This window comes from Marmota monax, unplaced genomic scaffold, assembly GCF_021218885.2.
Source record: "Marmota monax isolate L192 unplaced genomic scaffold, Marmota_monax_Labrador192_F-V1.1 WCK01_AAM20220418_F8-fsc00178, whole genome shotgun sequence".
Taxonomy (NCBI): Eukaryota; Metazoa; Chordata; class Mammalia; order Rodentia; family Sciuridae; genus Marmota; species Marmota monax.
In genome coordinates, this window is record NW_026694501.1 from 825,226 (window position 1) to 849,282 (window position 24,057).

Consider the following 24,057-nt stretch of genomic DNA (forward strand, 5'->3'; position numbering starts at 1 on the left):
AAAGCCCGAAAAGAAGACAAGACAACAGAAGCTAAGCTAAGCTTCGACTTGAATTTATTGTAGAGCTCCACCTTCCTTCCTCCTACCTAGAGGAGCAGCACTGGGCCAAGTGGCACAGCAGAGGCTCCACCTTAGCTGGAGCTCATGAGGAAGCTGTCACACCACCTTGTTGATGATGCTGCCAAGTTCTTCAATCTCACACTGGACTTCGTCACCCTTCTGCAACAGCAGGCCACCAGGGTTTCAGCTCTGGCACACGTACCTACGCAGCCTGCAATCCTCAAGTCTGCCAACCCTGTGCAGCCTTCTCAGTCCTTGCCCCCTTTCTTCCTTTTAGCTAACTCACCTTGAGAAAGACAGGTGGCTTCCTGAACACACCAACACCTGGGGGGGTCCCGGTAAGGATGACGTCCCCTGGGTAAAGAGTGACAAACCTAGGGCAAAAGCAAAAGGGCCAGGTGAGACAAGGAGCATTGGAGGGCTCAACTAAGACTCCAAGTGTGCGGACGGGAGGCCCCCCCACTTACTGGGAGACCCAGGCTATCAGCTCCTCCGTCTTGAACACCATCTGGCTGGTGTTGCTGCTCTGGACCACCTCCCCGTTCACGCGGCAGCAGATCTTTAAGTTGTGGGGATCTGAAATGAAAACACCGTGTGGTCAGTCGCTCCCACATCCAAAAAGATGAAACTGTACAGAAGCTTCAACCTGCCAGGTGAAGGGCTCTGTGTGCCTAACTTGGACTGTACCCTGAGACTTCCTGTGCAGAAATGGCTCCCTGCATCCCCATCACTCCAGGCACCAAGCAGGAGGCACTTGGTTGAGTGAAGGGGTGGGGGAGAAAAGCAGCTGGGTTTTCTTTTTTTTGCCTTAAATGGACATCTGTCCACAGCAGAGGCTGACAACTGTAGCTATAAAAATGACTCAGCATCTACAGAACAGCAGGGCGATGGCTCGCGCAGGGACAGTAAAGCCCTGTGTTGCTGTCATCTGATGCTGGCTGGCAGCAGCCTGTTCCACCTGATTAGCACACACCTGTATTTTTCTTGGTGGCTCTGTGTGCTGTATCCCCCCTCGCCCCCCACAGGCAGAGCAGCTGGAACACAAGTGAGCTTTACCAGGGATTCTGCACTAGTGCTGGCAGGCTCTGCTGCCCTGGGAGTGGCTCACGCACGTGGCCATGCCACCTGCTGGCGCTCCCTATCCTTCCTTCCTGGCTGGTGGTGCTCTGTGTACACAGTGGCTGGCTGAGGTCCAGTTGGTGCTCCTACCTCTCCTTCTCTACTGTGAAAGTGAACAGGATTTTTTTGGTACCAGGACTGAACCCAAGGTTGCCTAACCACTGAGCCACATCCCCAGTCCTTTTTTTGATTTTATTTTGAGACAGCGTCTCACAGAATAATCCTTAGGGCCTTGCTAAGTTGCTAAGTTTGGTCTTAAACTTGCAATCCTCGTGCCTTGGCCTCCTGAGTCACTGGAATTACAGATGCGCACCATCACGTGCAGCTGAACGGCCTTTACCACAGTGATTTTCCATGTGGAAGGGCCAGCTTTGCTTCTAGTCCAGACAGGGGCAGCTGGAGGAAGCCTGGCCCACTATTGCTGCAGGGCTATTCTTTGCGATTCACTTTATGAATGTAGTTCTGCAAGCACTACAGTGTGCTCCCTCCAGGGGCTCAGAAGGACGCCCATGGGGACCTCGGCTGAAACTGTGCACTTGCCCTGTGCAGCGGCCAGGGAAGTAGGCTTGCATGTGGCTGCACCTGCACTCCTCCACAGAGTGCTGCTTTCTCCTGACGCCAAGTACAAAGACCAGGGACCCACCTGCTATACTGTCCTTGGTAACCAAGGCAGGGCCCAAGGGGCAGAAGGTATCGAAGGTTTTTCCCAGCAGCCACTGCTTCCCATTGCGTCTCATTTGCCAGTCCCGAGCACTCACATCATGGGCCACAGTGAAGCCAGCCACGTGAGCCATGGCATCTGTGGCCTATGGAGGCAGGGGATTTGGCCAGATAGGAGGTTACGTCATAGGTGACACCAACCCCTAGAACAAAAAATCTCAAAACAGTCATCCCAAGTTAGGTGGTAGGTAAGGCAGTGTCAGCAAGCAGGTAGGTGCTGACCATGTCCCACTACTAGGGATAGCAGGCACCCTTGTTTTGGGGAGTGTGGTCAGTATTAGCAGGGACAGAAGCTGGGGCCTCTGCTCCAGTCGGGCCTGTGAGTCCCCTCTTCCACTTCACCTTGATATGTTTGCCTTTCTTTCCAATGACCACGGCCAGCTCCACCTCCCAGTCCACCTCCTGTGGAGTGGAAAAGAAGCAGTGAGGGGGATGGGAACCAGTACAATGGTTCTCTCTAGCTGCAGGGGCCCTGGGCCTCAGGCCCCAGGTCCCTAACAGTGGCCTTGGTTGCCAGTCCACATCTAGAGTCCCCACAAACCAGAGCCAGGAAGTGCTGGGGAAGAAATGCCTTGTGGACCCACAGAGGCTCCGGCAGCGGAGGCAGCACCGAAGGCCACGGGCACAACTCCTCAGTGTAAAGGAAGAACAATGAGTGTCTGGAGGACTGAGCATAAAGTCGCTCTAGATGCCTGTAGCAGAGGATACCAAGTAACAATTGCTGACAATATGTGACCCTAGCTTGTTCTAAATGCTATGATGTATTAACCCAATTTAATAAGAAAAAGGTCAGCATCTTGGGAAAAGTGCTTCAATGAGCAATTCACAAAAAGAAATACAGAGTTATAAAATAGGAACAAATGCTCCACATGGCCCAAATTAGCAAAATACAATTACAAAGTAGATAGGACTTAGCCTTCTGAATTGTCTGCTATTTCTCATGGTGATAACCAAAGCTGGTATCAGTATGCACGGACTCCCAGGTGCTGTTCTCCAACACTAGTCCCCACTAAAAAGGACCAGTTCCTTGAGAACGTGGTTAATTCCAGGTGCAGGAAGTACAGAGGGGCCTGGAATGACAGCCAGAAAGCAAGGAAAAATGAGGGGCCTGGGAACCAACACAGTGGCCCTCTCTGCCCAGAGGAGGTTGTAAAATGAACATCTGAGCCAGGGAGTACAACCAACTGGACAGAACTCAAGAACAGGAAGTCACGGTGATGTTAAAGGCATGGAGGCAACTTTGCCTCTGCAGAGAAGAACACCAGCGAGTGAAGGCAGAAGGTGTCCAAGAACCATGTGCTACAATGAAGCAGGTAAGGACCCCAGGACTCCAGGAGGAGCCACTTGTCCCACACTACCACCCACAGATCACTTAGGAACTACAACAAGGAAAACACATTTCACAGGGGAGAGAGCTAGTGAATGTCAAGGAAACCAAGAGGTCACACTGTAGGACCACCTCATGTGAGCCTCCTGACAGGAAGTACAGAATTCCTCTGTAGAATTTTAGAAAGTGCTTAATGAGGAAAACACAGAACTAGAATGTGGGATGTACCTTGACAAAACCTGACTGGATTCTTGGAAAAGTGTCATGAGTTGGGCACAGTGGCACATACCTGTAATTCCAGCAACTCATGAGGCTGAGGCAGGAGAATTGCAAGTTCAAGGCAGCCTGGGTAACTTAACAAGACCCTCTCAAAATAAAAATGATGGGGGATGTGGCTCAGTGGTCAAGTGCCCCTGGGTTCAATTCCCAGTACAAAACAACAACAACCACAACAACAACAACAACAACAAAAAATCTAAAAGTTGGAAACAAGTCCAATAGTAGGTGACCAGTGAAGAAATTATGGCTCTGGTACAATAGAAAACGATGTGGTAACCTAAAATATGCCAAGGAGAATATTTAACAGTATGTATGAAAAACGTCCTTGGTGGAGTCTTAAGTAGAACATGCATGTATGTACAGTGTAAACACATTCAGGAGTAAAAGGACACTGGGGAGTAATACAGCCAAACACTAATAGCAAAAGCCCTGGGCAGTGGGAATATGCTGACTTAATTTTTAATATTATCTATGTTTTAACAGTTTTCTAGTTTTAATTACTTTCACAATCAGGAAAAGATGTCAGTTTCCCCCCTGAGGCCAGTATTATCCCCTGCAGTTTCTGCCTAATGCATTATCAAGTAACAGAATTTCCGCAAGTTGAATGTGCCCTTGTGACTGGCCCAGTGACACAAAGGTGGTGGGGAGGCACTGACCTGGCTCTCTGGTGGGAGGACCACCACATCGTAGGGCCCCACGATGGAGCTAGCAAACTTGCTGAAGATGATGGGTTCCTTGGGCACAGGCACGTTCTGTTCTTTGCAGTGGTCCACATAATTCATGCCCACACATACCACCTTGTCTGGCCGTGTGACTGGGGCTAGGAAGGTCACCTCTGACCGTGGGAGGACGGGCAACGGGGCTGTCAGGGCTCTGTAGAGACCAAGCAGGAAGAGGCTGGTTGGGAACAGGTTTGCAATCCTGGGCTGCCCCATGACTGGGGGCAACAGGGCAGATGGCTGCTTTTTAAAATATATTTCCTAGCTCTATCAACCATCAGAGTAGGTGTCCTTCGAGAATACTTTGAGCACTGTATTCATACAGTGTTTGTTTCCTTTCTCCCATTAGGTAACTCATGTCCATGCCGGAGAATCCAAAAGGCACAAATGGGAATACGTGGCAAGGTCTCTGTGACCCCTTCCAGTCACATGATGTCCCTCCCTGGAGACACCCTCTATGTCCTGAGCAGTTCTTAAGAACAACTCACTGATGACCTTTCCTCTCACCCTTCTGTACCCAAAATAGTGTACTGTATGCCCTTAAATAAATAAATAAATAAATAAATACACACACCACCATTTATTTATATATATATATATATATATATATAATTTTTAATTTTTTTTAAAGATCCCTCCCTCACAACAAATAGTTTTATTTGTCCCCTCTGCCACTGCATATCACTGCACTTCAGAGATGCACACAACTCCCTAGTGAGGGGCAAGGCAAGACACTGTTTCCACCCTGTGGAGAAAGTGACAGTATGGGAAAATGTTATCACCAACACCACATGCTGCCAAGCATTTTTGGTTTTGCCAACTTAGTAGGTGAAAACATCTTCAAGTGGTTTTAATTTTTGGGTCACCAATCCTTGAGCCAGATTTCACAGAGCTTCTGGCTTCAGAACGCCCCACTCCCCGACCCCAACTTGGGAAACAATAATCTCAGAGAAAATCTTTTTGCAGTCCCCTTTCCTATAAGGAGCCAGGAGTCTAAAATGCTTCCCATCCCTTGCTCCTGTAGGGAAAGGCTACCTGCTGGTGTTCCCCAGGTGGGGGAGTGTGGAGAGGGGGGACTGGGGCAGTGGCTTTAGGGCGGTGCTGCTGGCTGTCTTACCTTCTTGCCACTGACAAGGTGGCCTCTCCCTGCTCCAGGAACTGCAACATCGTCTTGGGGAGTGTGGGGTCAAATGCGTTGAGGTCAATGACCCCCCCATCATTCCCAGCCTCCAGGCCCAGGTGAGGCCCCTCCAAGTGGGGTGCCTGGAACTGCACCAGTCTCATGTCTCTGGAGGGCTGAAAGGGCTGCTTCCGAGCCTGCAGCAGAGCTGTGAGTAACCTCCTAACAGTGACCAGCATCAGAGCCTACAGAAGGAAAAAAATCAAGAGACAGGATTTCAGAACCACCACCAGGATCCCCAGGCCCCATCCTTGTTGGCACACTCCGTGGGAAGTGCTGTTTATATTATTTCACCTGCTATATTTCATGCAATGAAAACTTATTGGGGAGTGACTCCTTCATGGCAGGCTCTAGGCTTTCCCAGAGATCCCAGTGTTCCTTCAACCACTATTTTTTGAAAGTTTAGGATGTGCCTGGCAATGCTTTGGGCACTGAGGCAACAATGTAGGTCCCATGAACTCAGCCCTGCCATCCCGCTTACTGGGAGATAGGTGAAAACTGAAAAAAAAAAAAAACAAGAATCAGCTATTGGGCCTAGTACTATGAAGATGATCACAGCCTTGACCTTTGTCCAGCTGCTATAGGAAGTGCCTTGAACTGAGTGGTACTAGGAATCTTGACAGCGGCAGCCCCACTGCCAACAATGGCCTCATGCGATTCCTTAAATACTAATTTGATTCAGTTGCCCTTCAACTTGAAATGCTTCTTAGTGCTCACAAGTGCAAGCCCCTGACTTCTAGAGCAGCCCCCACCCTGCCTCTTCAGACAGCCATTATTTAGTTTCCACTGCTGGGGTTGCTACTGTCAGTGGGGCGTCTGACTTACAGCAGTGCTCTGTTGTCTCTAAAGGCAGGGCTTTCCTGCTGAGTTCATGGAGCTGAGCTCTGTGCCTGCCATACAGAAGACTCTCAGCGACTTCAAGGAACACATGACAGAAGCAAGGCCTTGACCTCACTTCTTGGGAGACATTGGCGACTGTCAACCTTAAAACAGATGACTGTGCCTTCCCTCAGATCATCTAGAAAATATCAACATGGTTCAGGAACCAGTTTGAATTCCACACTCCACTTAAAGACAAATCCCATCCTCTAATTCTTTTTTTTCCCCCAGTGGGAAATTGAACCCAGGGCTTCCCACGTGGTAGGCAAGTGAGCTACATTCCTAGCCCCTCCCATTCTCTTTATTTTGTTCTTAATCCAGGTAAGGTCTCTACCCTTACCACCATGTCCCTCTCCTGCATGGTGTCTTTACTTTTACTTTAAAAATAGTACTTGATGCTGAAAAAATGTGCAGGTAGCTCTTCGAGCTCTGAACTCTTGGTCCTCACCCCCTGAAGTCAATCTATCCTGCCAAAGACTCATTAGACTTAGGTCACCACTGTGCTGACCTCCAAGTTTAGCTAGAAAATCAGGGGCTTTGTGTCTCTTGCCCTGTTTTCTTACACAAGCACCAACCATGCCACTGTCAAAGGCTGTCCCAGTCAAAATGCATCCACTAAGAAAGTCTACAAACTAAAATAATAGTAATGGCTTCCACTGAACACCAGATACTGTATCAAAAGTTCCACTTAAAATGTCTCATTTAATTCTCTTGACAACTGTGTATGGTAGGCATTGTTAACTCCATTTTACAGACGGCAAAGCTAGGGCTTAGAGAAGTTAAAGAATATGTCCAATGTCCAAGTGTCACACAGTTAAGAGAAAGAGCTAGTACTTAATCCATGACATTGGAATCGAGTGTTGTGCAAGCAAGATAATCTATGGACAACCCTTCCACTCCTCCCAGGGCAATGCCTCCAATAGGAGATCCTCCAGAGGCCCTGTTATCAGCCCTATTTGCCATCGGTCATGAGTACGGGTGCCCAGGGACCTGCTGCCTCACAGATAGGACTAATCATCTGCTTTTCTAGATAACCCCAGGTCCCCAGACTTTGCTCTTCCCACATGAGAGTCACATGCAGGTTTGTTTCACCCCTCCACCAATCCCCTGGGACATGACGCCTGATTGTACAAAAGGGGGCATTGAGTCTTAATGAGGTAAAGTCACCTGCCAAGGTGACCCCGATGCTTCTGCAGTAACAGGCATGCCCCAGAGCCCGAGCTCAAGCCAAGTCTGCCAAAGAGTCCTTCAGCAAAGAGGCTGCAACAGGAGGTGGAAACCGCTCAAGCTAGGCGGCCTGAGACGCGGGTTTGCAGACGGACCCAGCCCCACCGTCTGCTCTCCTGGAATCGAAGTCGCTCCTTCACTTTGCTGGATCCCCAGCTCTAGGCGCTCACCAGGGTCGGCCCCGCCGCCCGTGGCTCGGAAGCGGACAGGTCTAACCGGCCCTCCGCGGGAGACACCCTCCCGGTCTGCTGCAGACAGAACCTACCTGGCCGCGGCTGCCGGTCCGACCCGGCGCCCTGCGCTGTGGAGTTAGAGCCCCACGGAGGTCCAAGGCAGAAGGAGCCAGCCAACTCGCCAGCCCCGCACTACACCTGAAGCGGACCTCAGAAAGCAGGCGCGCTCCGGTGACGTCACGGAGCGACGGGCAATAGAAGGCGCCCGTTTTTTTCCGGAAGCTGAATCGCGCAGGGCGAGCTCAGTGTTGGAGCGCCGGTCTTCCCCGGAACGTACCTTCTGACCTCGGGGCATCGAGGCGCGTAGACCGGACTTTTTAAGGGACGCGCACTCTCAGGGCGACCCAGTGCTTTCCGGCCCGCTCTTTCCGGCCGCCTCGGGGGCCTCCTCCAGGCTGGCTCCGTGGCCGCCCAGCCATCGTTCCGATAGATGGGCAAAGCGGTGGAGGAGGCCTGGTCCTAGCGCGGCGAGGGACGGATATTTTTGTCTTCTGATTGACATACGAGAAAGGGAGGGATGGTTATCTGTTTTACTCGTGGGGAACCTGAAGCCGGAAGTGTTTTGCCCGAGGCCCGAGTGGGAATGAGGAGCGGAGCGGGGACTTCCAGACCCCGAGGCCAGCCATTACCACCCATGTGCCCTGTGCGGGGCGCAGGGCGAGGCAGTGGGAGAGCGAGGCTTAGCCTTCAGCGCAGAGAACATTGCAGTGGAGAGGCGGTGTCATAAGGCCGGGCGAGAGGCTCCAAAGTTAATCAAAGACCAGATGGATCTCAAGGGCTGGACTTGTCCCACGAAAAAGCCTGAACCGTATCTGAGTGCATAGGCCGCCATTGGAAGCTTCTAATCAGGGTGCAATGTCCAGACTTCCGGAAATCTTCCCAGGAAAGGTGCTTTAGAGTGGTGTGAATGCGAGCCATTGGGATTTGGTTTTGAGTGTTAAGGGATGGTTAGGAGGAAGAACTCGCAGCCCTGGATGACTTTCCCGTGCCTTCCCAGCCTTTGACCATCCAGCCAGACCACTAGCAACTACACGCGAATTGAGGTTGAGCCATATCTAGGGCCACCTCTCTCTGTAGACAGCCAAATATAGTCTCAAAGTTTATCTGGGAGGACTATTCACCACTGACCCTCGGAGTCGTCCTTAAGAGCGGCCATCATACTGCCACGGAAAACTTTTGGGTGTTATAAAGTATATTGTGCAGACAGTCATGCTTGAGTTTTCTCTTTCTCAGTACTGACCCTAAAAACATACCTGGAAGCCACAGGTGTGGGTTGAGGGAGAGGAGTGAACACGACTGGCTTAGGTGTTAAAGGAATCTGAGACACCTGCTCTTGCAGCTTTACTGTACCTCCCACCCCTAACCAGAGCTCTTTTTCTTATTTCCCATTTCCACTTGATAAATTGCTGCTGCCCATGTCCATCTTTATGACAAGGTGGGTCTGACAACATTCAGGTTATTCTGGGAAGCTCAGGTCAGATGATTACCGGATATTTTATGGTTTGATGTTCAGTCTCTAGCAAAACCAAATAGCAACCCAGCTATTTCTTTAAAGGAGAGTTGTTATCTGCAGGGGCAGGTATAGATTATCCCTAACATCCCAGCGGTCTGGCCTCTGATGATCCTCCTATGGGTGCTTTCTTGAGTTTCCATATTGCAGAGCTACTAGCTATTAACTATTAATTGACATCATCTAATTGCAGCTTCATGATTTAGCCTTGAACAAGAGTCATCTAGGTGGACGTGGGTGACTTCCAATATGATGAGATAATATTGATTGATGATTGTTGTTCAGCATTGGCTGAATAGAGCAACATCCTCAGTGGTTCCCCTGCATCCATGCTGGTCACCTCCAATCATGTCCATGTTTCTGGGGGAGATTTCCAAAGCACTAATTTGACATAACACCCATGTTATGATTTGAGTATGGTTGGTCCCCTCTGAATCTTATATGGAAATTTGCCACAGAGTGAGGAGGTCATTAAGAGGGATTCTCATGGGATTGGCTTAGTTACCATGAGAGTGGGATGTTATGAAGTGAGCCCAGGCCCTCTTGCTTGCCTGTCTTCTGCATGTGCCTGTTTACCCTTCTGAATTCTGCCATGTTAGGAAACAGCTTGATGCCCTTGTGAGGTAGGGCTGCTCAGTCTGGCACTTCCCAGCCTCTAGAACCGTGAACCTAAACAGACTTCTTTATAAATCACCCTGTCTCAGGGATTCCGTTGCAGCAACAGAAAGCAGACAACGACACCTCATCAGTAGCTTCCTGCTACTCAAACCCTTTGGGTCTTACTCCCACCTACGGCTCTGCTCTGCTGCCCTCTCCCATTCCTTTGGTGTTAGCACTCAGCACCCAGCACTCTGGTTTCAGCCCTCGAAGTGCAGCCCCCCCTATCATGCTTCACCTGGCTCCTTGTCATCCTTCAGGCTCTGGGAAAATGCTGCTGCCCTTGGGGAGCCTCGTGTCATGTACCCTGCTCGGAGGTCTTATCTTCATTGCAAATACAGTAAAACATTGAGTATAAATTGACACTGTTTTGTATGATTTACTTTATCAATATCTTGTCTCTAAGAAACTCTAGGCTCCATAAGGGAAGGGTTTGCAGATATTCTGCTATTTTATCACCCCTTCCTGGTAATCTTTTTTTTTAGAAAAAAAAAAAATGAACAAATGAAGGAAGTAACGGCCCAGGGCAGAGCCTGGGTGAGGGACCTGGAGCGAAGGTGCCTCCTGCCTGCCTGCGTGCCTTCTTCACGTTGCTTTTTCCAGTTACTCGGGAGCAAGGAGGTGAGTAAGGAATCAAGTGTGAGACCGCATCTCTTCCTCGTGGGCCCCATTTGGTCTGCCCAGGAGAAACTTGTACTTGGGGGCTGGGAAAGTTTGTCAACAAAGTAAGGAATTGGAAAGTTTCGTAATCTCAGCTGGCTGTTAGGAACTGATGACCTGTTCTTTGGAGCCTTATTTTTCGTTTCTGGATGTTTTACTGTATTTGGTGATTTTTTAAAAAACTGGAAAACTGCTGCCTGGCTTCATTTGTGTGCTCTCAGGCAGGGACAGGGCCAGACGGGGCATGGAGAGGGAAGTGGCAGGAGGCGGGGCAGGGCTGGGGTGTGTGTGGGAGCCTGCTCAGGCTAGGGAGCCCCACAGGGCAGAGAGCCCCCAGAGGAGATGTTTCAAAGAGACTTTGATCCTGAGCAGCCTGGAGCTGGCCCCATGACCTGGCACACTCGGGGCTAATAGGTAGGGACAATGAAAAACCGGGAAGGGAATGAGAAAGAAAGCCATGCATGGAAAGCTTTCCTCTCCCAAGACAAATCCTTTCCAGATGCTGGCTGTAGGCAGGGGGAAGGGGTCTCATCACACGTAATGTGATCTTCTCTGGGCAACATTGATCGTCCTCAGAGTAAATCCTCTCCACATGGGGAATAGGGACCCCCGACCCAAAAGTCCAAATTCCTGAGTGCCCAAGAAAACTGATGTGCCCACTAGATCACCTCTCAGGATGACCCACATAAGCCCAGTCCCTTTCTTTGTTCGGGGGCTTTTTCTACCAGGAGAGTGAGTTCACTGGTGTCACCCTGTCCCTGCATCCCCTGTTCCTGTGTGAAGCTTTGTTCCAGAATAAAAGAGCTGGGCTGACTCATGAACTTTGCATCCAGCCCAGTCCTTTTGTGCTGTCGGGGCCCTGCGGCCTAGCCTTACCAAGGAACCCTGCCTGGCCTCCTGGCCAACTGTAGTGGCCTCTGTCCTTCTGAGCTTCAGCAGCATTTACTGACCACTCCCCTACCCTAGGCCAGCTCTGGGGATGAGGTGTGAACGCCATGGCTCCTGCTTGCAAGGTGCTCACAGTCTGGCAGGGTGACAGGGCAGGATTAGATGGGAAGGAGTTCACCTCTCTACAGCTGACCTTGACCCTAGCTATTGGTCATTTTCCAGCTAAAAGTACTAAATATCCAGTTCCCACTGGCTTAAGGGAGGGAGGTCTGGGCACTTTCAGTGTTCCAGTAAGTGATAAGGAGAGGGTGGTGGGGAGTCACTTAAGGTACAGTTTGATTTTGAGTTTCGGGGCCCACGTCCCTCTGCCTCCTGGGCCTGGCACCCTCACCAGGATTCCTGCTCTGACTCGAGTCTCATGGCTCCTTGAAGTGAGGAAAAGCAAGGTCGGCTCCAGGACTCCCACACCCTTGGCTAAGAGGGAGCTTTTCCCGGCATTCCTGGCAAAGGGCTCCCTGGGCCTCATTGTCTGTGATTGGGTGTGTGCCCACCCCTTGATCAGTCATGACGACCTGGGAAAGACCATGCCCACCAGATGACATTCCTCATTGCCTTCAGGTTGCCCAGGGATCTAGGCGAGAGAGGAGTTCCTAAAGTCCTCTTATTGAAAACGGAGCACAGGGGCCATCTCAGGCACAGGGATCCTGCGTCAGTGTGAGAAATACGAAGTCTGGTGGTCCATTTTCAGAATATAGTATTTAGCCTTAAATATAAAATTGGGATCCCATTGTAAGATCCAATCATAGCCATTTTGAGCTTCCCAACCTGTATCCAGCTGTAGCCATTTCGACTACAGTCCTTCCCTTCACAGGCCCTGATTTTAAAATGAGCCGATCTTACAGATATAGCCCCGGCCTCCTCCTGTCAGAGTGAGGGCCGAGCTGCATCAGATAAAGACAGGACAGTGAGGTGGACAATACTCAGAGCAGGCCGAGCAAGCTGAATAGAGGGGACTCTGTTTACACCCCAGAGCATAGGGACAAAGGCAGTATGGCTGGGCCCTGAGTGACAGGAAGCCAGGCTCCTATTGAGGAATAGACAGAACAAACAGGTGCCCAGCAGAGGCAGGGAGCCTGGGTCCGGCCCTGAGGAGCTTGGTGGTCAGCCAGTGGCAGGGGGTGGGTGAACCTGTCCTCAGAGACCTGCTCATGAGGAACCTGGCTGCTTTCTGGGACCATAGGGACCTTCTCTCAAGCCCACTCCAGTGCAGGGCTCCTCCCGCCACCTCCCTTGCTGGCCGAGCATGAGTCTGTCTCCCTGCTCTAACTGCACGTGGTGATGAGCAGGTGGGGCGAGAGACCTTCTCCACACCTCCTCATCTTGGCCCCACTCAGTCAGTACTTCTGGCCATGCTGGCTCTGGACCCGGGCCACAGGCACCATTCCCTGTGCAGACTGTCCCCCTCACTTTTCCAATCCCTGACCCTCACAGGACTGCATTCCCTTATAGCAGCTGGCTTGGACACACCCAGTGATTGAAACTCACCCTTGTGTACCAGCAGTTTCCTCTTTGGGAACAGCTGGCCTTTGGTACTCCCCTAATCTGAAGAGCTGGGCCCAGTGGGTGAGGGTGCTGGGAGGGCCCGGTACCTGCTTTGGACGTCACTGGACTTCGGGGAGTATCTGGGATGGAACAGGTCCATGGGGATAGAGAACAAGGAGCTCTGCTCAGGACGAAGGAGGTCCTCAGCAGGAGGTCTCAGTGGAGTGTGCCTCATGGGGTGGCAGGTAGCAAGGAGGGCTCCCCAGCACTCTGGGCACACCCCTACTGCTTCCTACCCTGAGGAGCACCCGCAGCCCCTGACTTGGAGCCAGCTCTCTTTGGTTTTATTCATAGTTCTGCGGGAATCCAGGTCTTCTGCTTCATTCCCTGGCAAGCTTGGTCTTCATCCTAGGTCCACAGTAACTTCCCGTGTCACTGATCACTGCCTTGGATCTCTCTCTGTGCCTTCTGTGTCTGTCCCCATGGGACTTGAATTCCCCACAGCAGAGATGGTGGCAAGCTCATTGTGGTCTCAGGTACAGCACCTGCCTGGTGTCCAGCAGGTGCCTGAGGAACTGACGGGGCCTCTCTTGGTTTAGCCCTTGGAGGGCACTGTGTGGTGTTGTGCCTGGCGTGGAGGAGGCAGGATCCCACAAGAAGCAGACTCGCAGTTACCAGATGCTCAGGGTGGGCCAAGAGCTCTGCAGCCTCATGAGCTTCCTTGGCCACCGTGAACTTGGCCAAACGTTGTTCCTGACCACCCCAGGCCGCTGGATGAAGGTCAGAAACACAGGAGACCTGTGACTGCCGAGAAATGACCTGAACTGGGAAGGGGCTGGTCGTTTTCAAGTTCAGTCCTAGGAGAACGCACCCTCAGCTGCTTGAGACCCAGAGTCCAGGGGACCTCTTTCCCCTGGGGTCCCTGACAAGCCATCAGGACCTGACCAGGGCCTGTGCAGGGTCTCAGTGGGGTTTGCAAGCTCTCTTGGGGACTTAGAAAGGCCTGGCAGGTTCTGTGTACGAGGAGTTGTGTGTCCCAGTCAGATGTATGAGTGGCCATGTGCGTCCTGTTTAATAAAACCATGGGCAGAGTCGCCACATCCCCTCACCCAACACCTGGCTTGGTCCACTTGTTAAGTGTCCCTCGATTCTCTTAGTGTTTTAGGGGGGAGACGTGTGGAGAATGAGCAGAAATAGGGGACTGTGAAGGAAATGACAAATAGCTTCCCTTCCATACAGCCTCCCTGGGGGACGCCAGACCTGAGGATGAGGTGGAGATGTGGGGTACAGCCACCACCTGGTGGTCAGATGGGGACACAACACTTGGGACAGCTGCACAGGGAGGAGAAGCCGGACCCTCTGCACTGCAGACCAGCCACTTCTCTGGGAAGCATTAGGGAAGGGCAGGGGTCCTCAGTGTTCCCATTCTGTGATGTCAAGGTAGCAAGGGGCCCCATGGGCCACAGTGAGGGTAAAGGAAGTGGGCCATGCCACAGGATGCTCCGCCCTTACCCTGGGCCCTCTGTGGCTGGCCCGCCTAGCTATGCAGGGACCAGTAGCAGGTGGTTGAGCATGTGGACAGTGAATTACCTGCTGTGGCCTGATTGGTGTGACTGCCCCTCAATAGCTGGCTGGTCCCATGGGGGCTTTGGAAGAACTATGGAAACTGAAGACCCTCTCAGACTTATTTTTAAGACCAGGAAGCTTCTGAAATGTCCTTTTTCTGATGGCTTATTGATGGGAGTCACCCTTCTCTAGGAAGGGTAAAACACAAAAACTTCAGTGGGGGGGGCAGAGAGTCCCATTTATTAAGGGGCTAGATTAAGAATTAATTAAGACACATGTTAAATTATCATAACAACTCTGCTAGAGTTGTTATGATCAGAGGATTTTTCTGTTTACAAATAAGGAAACTGAGGCTAGTAAGATAACAGAAAATTCTAGAATGGAAGCAGGGGCCCTATGCCCTAGATGTGGTGTGGCACGTGCTGAGGAATTTTCCCTGTGGGTGGTGTTATCAGGGACTTAATTCTTCCGAGTTGGGGAGGGGTCCCTCTACAGCCCCACCTCTGCCACCCCAGGGCATCCCTCCACCCATGTCTAACCTGCACTTCTGTGTTGGGGCAAGGGTGGGGAGCAGCAGGATCCTGGCGCTTGAACTGATTAGAGCAGCCCTGACACCTGTCCCAAGGACAGTCAGTCCATTGGCTGGCCAGAGGAAAGCCAGGCCCAGCAGGAAGGGCAGTCTTCAGGTCATCAGGGTCCTGGGGGTCAAGGGGAGCTTGCCCTCCAGAGAGAAAGAGGATCTGTGGAGCAGGAAGACTCTGCACACGGCACCAGAGAGGCCGAAACAGAGAGCAGACAAGTTGCACAGAAGCAGCGCCCAGAGCAGAGCGTGTCCAGGACCCAGGTGGCCCAACCCCTCTGTGGGAGCTGAATTTGGTACCTGTACATGTGCTCATTTAGCACTTGTTCTATGTATGTCTGTCTCACAGAGGAGGAAACTGAAGCACAGAGAGATTGTGCAGATAGCCCAGGGTCACACAGTGAGTGCATGCTGAGCTGGGGTTTGAGTCCTAGCAGACTGGCCTCAGAGTCACTACCCTTGATGACCATGTCACAAGGACGTGTGTGAGCTGCTGGAGGCCCCGTGCACTCAGAGCTGATGCAGGGTCATTAGAACTGCCCCACAATCCTCATTCTAGTCCCTCTTCCCAGTGGGACCACTTACAAGGGGCCAAGCCCACCTGTCACACCTGCCCCTGGCACCTGGTCCAGCTGGGTACTCAGCCATCACCATCTCTGAGCCCCTGAGACCAGAGACAGCCTGTGTTTGTCACAGCTACTTAAGTCCACATCCTGTCTGTCACTCTGAACCCACCCCCACCTGCTTGGTACAGAAAGAGCACAGGCTTGGGGTCAGCCAGAGCTGAGTCCCCATTCTGTCCTCACTGGTCTGGGTCAAGGCAGCCTACCCCAGCGCCTGGCCTCAGTTGTGTCTGCTGACCAGCGTCTGCCCTCAGGGATGAACCCTGTACACCCAGGGCTGTGTGCTGCGTGCTATGCTGGGGACCCTTTGTTAGTAAGGTGACCTCCTTACCATTCCCAATGTGACCATGGATGGGGGAGGGGCGAACGTATCCATGCTTTCTGTGCATCTCATAAAATGAGTGTAAAGTTGTTTTTTTGGATTTGTTATTCCAGTATCTACTTATATGTCAAAACTGATCCCAAAGGTAGTGGCTTCAAACAACAGCAGGGATATTGGTTTGGCTATCCATCTGACGCGGGGGCCTGGCTCAGTCCCCTCTCTCCCCTCATTTCTGTCCTGTTCCCTGGCAGAACCCTTGAGTTTACTCTCAAAAATAAACATCAGGAAAGGAAGGTGTCTCGGGGCTCCTTTGCTCCCATCTGCCCTGTGACCTGCACCCTCCAGCCACGGGGACACCCACAACTGACTTTCCTGGAAACAAAAGAATCCTGGGGATGAAGCCTCCAGAAGTCACTCTACTCCACCGGCTTTGCGTATAGGCTCCGGGGCTGGCTCTGCTAGAGGGTCCCCAGGCCCACCAAGGACACCTGACTCTTCCAGACTGGGCCTTGGCGACATCACCCTGGGAACTGGGGATTTCAGGGGTGTCCCTCCCATTGAGCCAGCTGCCAACATTCATCAGCACAGCGTGAACTGTGGCTGGGAGCAGCAGAAACGGCCCACATTCAGAGTCGAGATAGATAGAGCCAGTGAGAGTCCCTGTCCTTTCTCAGGTTTATTTTATTAAAATAGACAGGACAGAATGTGGGTGGGTGCTGGGAACAGGGGCCACCAGGCCGTGCCCAAGGGAGGCGCTTCTGCCATGCAGACATGCCGCAGCCTGCGTCCCAGCGTGGGAGACAGACCCCTCCTGGCGGACGTGCAGCCACGAGGCCAAAGGGGCAAGGGCACGGCGGTGACCCTCTCCTGTGGCCTCGGCCCCCACAAGCACAGCCACACCAGCTGGAAGGGCCGGGCCGGGGAGGGGAGGGATCCCTGAGCCAGGGAAGCAGATGCCCTCCTGAAGGGGAGGGGACCCCAGTCAGACGGGAGACAGGGTGTCAGTGCAACTCTGAGGGCGAGGCCCACCTTTCCTCTGAGGGCCCTGCTCACCCTGGGCCAGCCTCCTGGGGACACCCAGGGACTTCTGGAGCCAGGCCTGAGCCGAGGGGGCAGCAGCCGTTGGATGGAATGTATCGTGTGGGAATGTCCCTGGAGGCCCGTGCTGCCCAGGACAGGGCTCTTACTCAGGGAGGCCTGGGCAGGTGGGAGCAGCCTCTCTCTTCCTGAAGGTTCTGTCAACCAGCCACCGACTCCCAGTGCTCCAGGCTGGCCCCTGCCTTGCTGACAAGCCTCATCCCCAGGGCAGAGCCTAGCCCAGCCCAGCGGAGTCCCTGGGTTTGTGCTTTTGAGTGTTGGTGAGCTGTGCTGGGAATGGGCTTCAAGACCCCATGGCTCTGAGGCACAGAGGGGACCCCTGAGTTGGTTCCCCAGAGCCGCCCTCATCCAGGCTGCTGGGACCCAGAGCTCAGCGTGCCAGGAGCTCCTGGCCTCCAAAAGCAGAGTGTCCTCGGCTCCCCTTGGGGTGGCCTGAGCCGCAGGGTGCTTGTGCTTTGTGTACAGGGCTGGGTGAGGGTGGCCACAGAGCTCCAGTGGGGCGCGCAGCCAAGCTGCCGGGCCAGGGGGCAGGAGCAGCAGGAGAGGAGGGAAGTCCCTGCCCAACCTCTCCCAGCACGTCCGCTCCCTGGCTGCCAGTCCCTGAGCCACATGACTCCCCCAGGACGTGAGGACTGAGGGGAGAACAGCCTGGTGCGGGGACGATGGGCACCCACTGCATTCCCATCCGGACAGGAATGGGTTCAGGGAAGCTTCTTCCTGCCTGGTGGAGGGGACAGGCAGTTCCCCCCTCTGACACTCCAAGAAGCAACCCCCAGGCAAGAGCCCCAGCTGCTTCCTGGCATGGAGGAGAGCGAGGCCAGGGCCCTCACACCCGAGCTAGCCTCACAGTGGGTGGCCTGGTACAGCCCCAGCTCCTCCAGGTGGGTGGAATGACAGGGTCTCAGGATCTCAGGGAAGTGGTTCTAGAAAGCTGCAGGCCCCGCCCCCCCGGCCATCTCTTCCCTAGCTAGAGCCCCTCTCCATCAGCTGGCTCTCCAGGGTCCTGCGGTGAGGCTTTCTGGGAGGCCAGGAGTGTCTGGGGGAGGCCAGAGGAATACTGGGGCCAGGCCCCTAGGAGGCGGGCTGGGGGAGGTCTCAGGGGCTCACAGGGGTTTTTGCTTTGGAGACCAGGCTGCCCATGCCCAAGGCTCTTAAGGACACTGGCTGGTGGGGGCTGAGCCCCTCCTGACTCCACCACCCTCTGCCAGCCCAAATGAACCGTGTGTGTGTGTGTGTGTGTGTGTGTGTGTGGAGTACACTGCTCACTTTTTGCAAATATATTACAAAAAACTTTGTCATGGAGGCTGCTCCTGGCAGGATTGAGGTTTCCTGGGGGTGAAGTGGCAGCAGCCACCCAGGTTTTCTCCCACACTTCCTAGATGACGTTCTCAAACAGCTGCATGGAGCTCATGATGTTCTCATCCTGCGTGGAGAGAGCAGTGACCTGGTCAGGCACTGGGTGGACAGGGCCGGGGAGAGGGGTCCCCAAGCCCACCCACCCAGGTGGAGTCAAGCCAGCGATGCTATCTCGATGGGTGGGTGGGGGTGCTGAGGAGCCAAGACAGGGCAGCGGAGACCCCTGCTGTCCCGGCACAGCCTGTCTGCAGCTCTCAGGCCCGACAGACCCACAGAGAAGTCCCTGGCTGCACATCCTGAAGAGGCTGGGTGACCAAGAGGCCAGCCACTCGAGGAGCAGAGTGGCTGTGAGCTGGTGGGGGCCTAGCACCCTGCCCCGGGGGGGGTCTCTGAGGGAGGCTGGCTGCAGTGTTGGGGGGGCTCTGGGTTCATTTCCCCAGTGGCCCTGTCCCCAGGGTTGCTGGGCTGATCACCCTCTTGCTGGTCTACCTCTGTCCGCTCTGATTCGAGGTGCGAGGAGGGAGGGCTGAGGGAGGGTCTTCACAGGTGGGCGATGGGCTGGCAGGAGCAGGCCAATGATTGGGAGGGTCCCCAGGGTGCTGATGGCATCCTCCCTGGGCCCCCACAGGGGCAGACCCAGGACATGTGTGAGGTGAGAGCCCGGGTCACCCTCCCCCTGGCATCTGGTCCCCAGCCCACCTACATCTGGTTCACCCTCCCCCGGGCACCCCGTCCCCAGCCTACCTACCTTCTTGGGTGATCCTTCCCCGGACACCTGGTCCCCAGCCCACCTACCTTCTGGCAGCTCTCTAGGAACTCGTCAATGGTCACCACCCCATCCTGGTTCCGGTCCATTTTCTGAAACCCAAGTCATATCCGAGGTGAGTCTGTCCCCCACCAGGGACAGCCCTTGACCCCAGCCTGAGGGAGCCATGGCAGGGGGGTGGAAGCCCCCTGCACCCCAGTGTGTTCCTGTACCCCTGCCCTGGGTGTGTCTGTTGTCCACCCCAGGGCTGGCCTTTCCAGCGTCTGACACCTGCGTGCTCCACTGCTTCCGGAAGACCCACCTGGGCTTCTGCCTCCCTCATTCTCCCTGCTCATCTGGGCCTCACCCCCCAGTGCACTCAGGGCAGAGGAAGCGACAGGACCCAGAATGGCGAGGGTCTAGAAGCCCCTGTGAGTGGGAGCCAGGGCCTGCAGCGCCTTTTGCCACGTGGGCCCCAAGGCCACCGTCTGCCAGGTTCCTTCGGGAGTTGCTGGAAGTGCTCCCACAAGGTGCCAGACCATGGTGGGCACGTCGGCTGTCCCACAAGCCCCAGCCCAGCCTGCCTGAGATGAGGCTCCGTGGGGCAGTTCTTCAGGGAACAGTGACCACTAGCCAACTAGGGAGTCAAGCTGGACACCCCTGGGGGAGTGGGAAGGCCCAGCGAGGGCAGGAGGGTGGCCCCGGGATGCCCTGGGGCAAGTTGGGCTCTCTCCGCTGGGCTCCCTCCCCTGGTGCCAGGGCAGGCGCCGCCCACCTGGAAGAACCTCTCCACGTGCTCCAGAGGCGCATCTTCCCGCAAGATGGGGTAGGTGTGGCGGCCCATCATGTCATAGATGGACTTCATGATGGCCAGCATTTCCTGGGAGGCAGGGCACAGAAGGGCTGGCATGAGCTGGTGTGGGTACCCAGAAGCTCTGAGGACCCCAGGAGAAGGGGCTGTTTCAAAGGACAGTTACCACCTCTAGTGGGTGGTGAAGGACCAAGAGAGACCCTGAGAGCCACAGAGAGACCAGCTCACCCTCATGGTCACCCAGCACCAGCTTCTGACTCTCTGAGAGGTTTGACAGAGATTGTCATTTGCCACTCTGGAAGCTAGACACTGTATCAACTACTTCAGATACCAAAAAAAAAAAAAAAAAAAAAAAAAAAAAAGGTATTGCATTTATCTACAACCAAAAAAAAAAAAAGTTTTTATTTATTTTTTTTTAAGGTCTGGTCCTGTCTACACTTCTACCTTAAGAGACCACACTGACCCTCTCTCTTGGGAGGGGCCAAGGCCAAGTCCCCTACGTCTGCCCTGACCCTCTCTGTAGCAAAGATGACCAAGAACGCGTATTGGGCCGAATCGAGAAGTGTGGTAGAAGCCGCACTGTATGCCCAGGCGTCCAGGACTGAATGGGGGACAGGAGGGCCACCCATGGAGAGCCACCAGGAGAAAGGGTGGAAAGAGCAGTCTGGTGGGGAGTGGTGATGGGGACGAGGGCAGAGGGCCTGGCCCGCCACCAGGTACCTCCTTGGTGATGTAGCCATCCTTGTTAATGTCATAGAGGTTGAAGGCCCACTTGAGCTTCTCATGTACCGTCCCTCGCAGCAGGATGGAGAGCCCGACCACGAAGTCCTGCAGAGGAGAGGAGGGCCAGGAGTGACCACCCAAACCCCGTTCCTTCTCCTGTTCACTGGGAAGCTCTTCTGCAGGGGTGGTGTCTCCATGAGAGTGGGGAGGACGCCGTCCCTCTTGGTTGACATGTGTGAGCACATGTGCCTATACCAGCGGGGCCTGTGTCCCCCGCCTGGGTGCTGCCATCGCCTGTGGGGCAGGACCCAGGAAGCATTACTAAGGTGACAGACATGGTTGTTCACACAGCTTCCATGTGCAAACACCAACTGGTTATGGCAGTTGACAGGGGGCACGTCTTTGCGCCCACCTTCTGCAAGGTTAGAAGGCTGAGCCCCCTGCCCCTCTGGGGCTGCTCAAAAGAAAGGGGTTCTGCCTGGGGAATGGGGGTGCAGGTGGCTAACTGTAGCGCATCGGAGGACTCAGTCCCCACTCAAGTGTCAGATTTTCTGGGTTTGAGAAAGCCTGTTCCACCAGAGGGAAAAACTAAGGGGAACAGAGGAAAAGAATTTGGATGAACAACGATGATTATAGGAGAAAAAAATTAACAAAAGCCTCCAGATTCAGAGTATAGAAATCTTGCCTCCCTAAAATAAGAACAGGGTGCTATTGGAAAAAAAAAAGAGGTATAATTGGAAACAAGAAAGAGCTCTTGGGAATTAAAAATAAGAAAGCAAGATGACAGACTCAGAAGGAGGTTGGAAGGGCCAGTGGGGCCTTCCAGAAAGAGCTGGAAGACAGAAAGGAGGACTGCGAGGGCCCCCCTGGGAGAACCAGAGGGTCCAGAGCTGGGGGGCTTCCGAGGAACCGAAGCACCACGGAGACCCCCTTCAAACCCCAAGTCTTGTGGCCAAGTCAGAAGGACTTCAGACGTGTCACTCAGAGCGACAGGCATGAGTTTATGGATGAGATAGGGAAAAGGGCAAGGGACCCCCTGAAGGGAGAGGGTGGGTCCTCTTGTTCGTGGACAGGCAGATGCGAGTGGTGGAAACTGAGGTTACAAGAATAATTCTGTACAGTGGCCCCACTGTGCTGACCCCCACATGATTTCTTTTCCAGGAAGCAATTTACTTGCAGTTCTGCCTGACCTCAAGAGGAATCCACCTTACCCTGAAGGGGGGACTTTTGTGACCAGATCCTGAAACTCTGGGAGATAAGGATAGTTCCTCCTGGCCATAAAATCTGTAAGAATGTATGGTTAAGAATCCAATTAGAACCGCTCAGCATGGGCCAAGGTGACCTAGAGATGCCATGACAGCGGGAACTTGAAAGTCTGATGTCACCCTGCTGTCAGTCAAAAGCCAAGAGGTAGACCTGGACAGAACTTCCTGGAACTTCTCTGGGATCCCCAATAAAACTGGAGTTTGGGAGAGGCACACTGTCCCTCTCCACTCTGAGAGGACCCACCCACTCTCTCCCTTGAGGGTGTCCCCTTTCGCTTTTCCTATCCCTTTAGTAAACTCATGCCTGTCACTCTGAGTGACATGTCTGAAATTTCTCTGACTTGGTTGCAAGACTTGGGGTTTGCAGTGGGGTCTTTGCAGTGCCTCAGTTTCTCCAAAGGCCCCAGCTCTGTAACAAAAGGAAAGAGCGACACGGGTCAAAGAGATCAGGAAAGAAGATGGTCAGGAGGAAGTCTGTGGGTCCCTGTGAGGCTCTGCTGGGTGTGGCATTCACATCACTGGGTGAAGCGGAGCCTGCACCCAGTGCCGGCTGTAGCCTGCTGGAGAATAGGGAGTGGGGTGCATGGCCTGGGAAGGCCTGGCTGTCCACCCCCCACAGAGGACCAGGACTCACCTCTGAACCAGAGGGTCAGGAGGAGCTCCCAGCATGCCACGGCGGACGACAGGCTCAAACAGGACGAGGCGGTTCCCAGCACACACCCTCCTGGGACCCACAAGCTCTGCCATGGGAGGCCACGGTGTGGGGCCTGCTCAGCAGCCATGCTTCTGAGGTGGGCCCCGGGGGCACCAGCACCACCTTCTGCCATGGCCCGCTGCTAACAACCAAGAAGTGTGCCTACCTGTGTCCCTTAGGGGTGACAGTACTAGGAGATGGAGGTGGCAATGTCCTTTGCCAGGCTACTGGTGGGCCTCATTTGTAAAGGAAATACGCAGGTGATCCTGAGTGTGGCTAGCCCAGGTCTGGGCATGTTATGGTTTGGATGTGAGGTGTCCCCGAAAAGCTCATGTGTGACACAATGCAAGAAGGTCCAGAGGAGGAGTGACTGGGTTGTGAGAGTCTTCATCCAATCTGTGAATTAATTCCGATAGGGATTAGCTGAGTGGTAACTGAAGGCAGGTGGGGTGTGGCTGGAGGAGGTGGCATTGGGGTGTGGCTTCGGGGTATATATTTGTATCTGGTGGGTGGAGTCTCTCTGTTTCCTGATCACCACGTGAGCCTCTTCCCTCTGCCACACTCTCCCGCCATGAAGTTCAGCCTCACACCAGCCCTGAGGAATGGAGCCAGCCTTCTATGGACTGAGACCTCTGAAGCCGTGAGCCCTTAAATAAACTCTTCCTCCTCTACGGTCGTGCTGGTCGGGTCCTTTAGTCACAGCAGCGGAGAAGCTGACTCCGAGTGCATTGCTGTTCTAAAGTTCAGGGCCACACAGCACAGTTTCTCATCTTCACTTATAACTCCTTGTTCTGGTCACCAACACCCAGGAATCCTGTCATATTACAGCTCCTGCTCTGCCACTGTCTCTGAGGCCATGTCCAGGGAGGTGCAGGGCTCCTATGGTGTCCCCTAGACCCAGGGGACACAGGAAGGTGCGTGGCAGAGCCCAGGGCAGGTGCTTGGCTGGCAGTGGGGGGCCAAGGGTGACTATCGGGGTGGCTGGCTGCCCTCATCAATGACACTCATCATGACCAGGGATGCCCAGCCTGGCTGATGGCGTGGTTTACTGCAGGGGTGGGAACAGAGAGGTGCCCATGCCTTCCAGGTGGGTCCTGGCCAGCACTTTCCAAAGGTACAGCTCAGCCAAGGCCACATCCACCCTCGGTGGCCCGCCTGTATCCTGGGTACCGAGAAGCAACAGCCAAGAAGAACTGTTTAGAAAGCTCTGTGCCTCTCTGGCCAGGTGAACCAGCTGAGTTAGAAAGGCCCGGATGATGCGGAGGGTGGAAGGG

The 24,057-nt window shown here is 53.9% G+C and overlaps 2 protein-coding genes across 5 annotated transcripts in view; both read right to left on the minus strand.

Annotated features, from left to right (window-relative positions):
* Window positions 1-37: 37 nt before the first annotated feature.
* On the minus strand, window positions 38-7,932 carry LOC124076227 (fumarylacetoacetate hydrolase domain-containing protein 2). Its single transcript, XM_046420025.2, has 8 exons — window positions 7,776-7,932; window positions 5,342-5,589; window positions 4,162-4,378; window positions 2,242-2,301; window positions 1,823-1,985; window positions 528-636; window positions 347-434; window positions 38-219 (listed from the first exon to the last, which is right to left on the minus strand). Exons 2-8 carry the CDS (start codon window positions 5,581-5,583, stop codon window positions 157-159), a joined length of 942 nt encoding a protein of 313 aa, XP_046275981.1. The 5' UTR covers window positions 5,584-5,589; window positions 7,776-7,932; the 3' UTR covers window positions 38-156.
* An 8,822-nt stretch (window positions 7,933-16,754) lies between these two features.
* Window positions 16,755-24,057, minus strand: part of Kcnip3 (potassium voltage-gated channel interacting protein 3) — a 74,700-nt gene continuing 67,397 nt past the window's right edge. For all 4 annotated transcript variants that reach the window (XM_046420068.2, XM_058571404.1, XM_058571402.1 and 1 more), the window contains 4 exons: window positions 20,822-20,929; window positions 20,066-20,170; window positions 19,341-19,403; window positions 16,755-18,612 (listed from right to left, as the gene is read on the minus strand). In XM_046420068.2, the coding sequence (XP_046276024.1) occupies window positions 18,565-18,612; window positions 19,341-19,403; window positions 20,066-20,170; window positions 20,822-20,929 (324 nt within the window). In that variant the 3' untranslated portion in view covers window positions 16,755-18,564. The remainder of the gene's footprint in view (window positions 18,613-19,340; window positions 19,404-20,065; window positions 20,171-20,821; window positions 20,930-24,057) is intronic.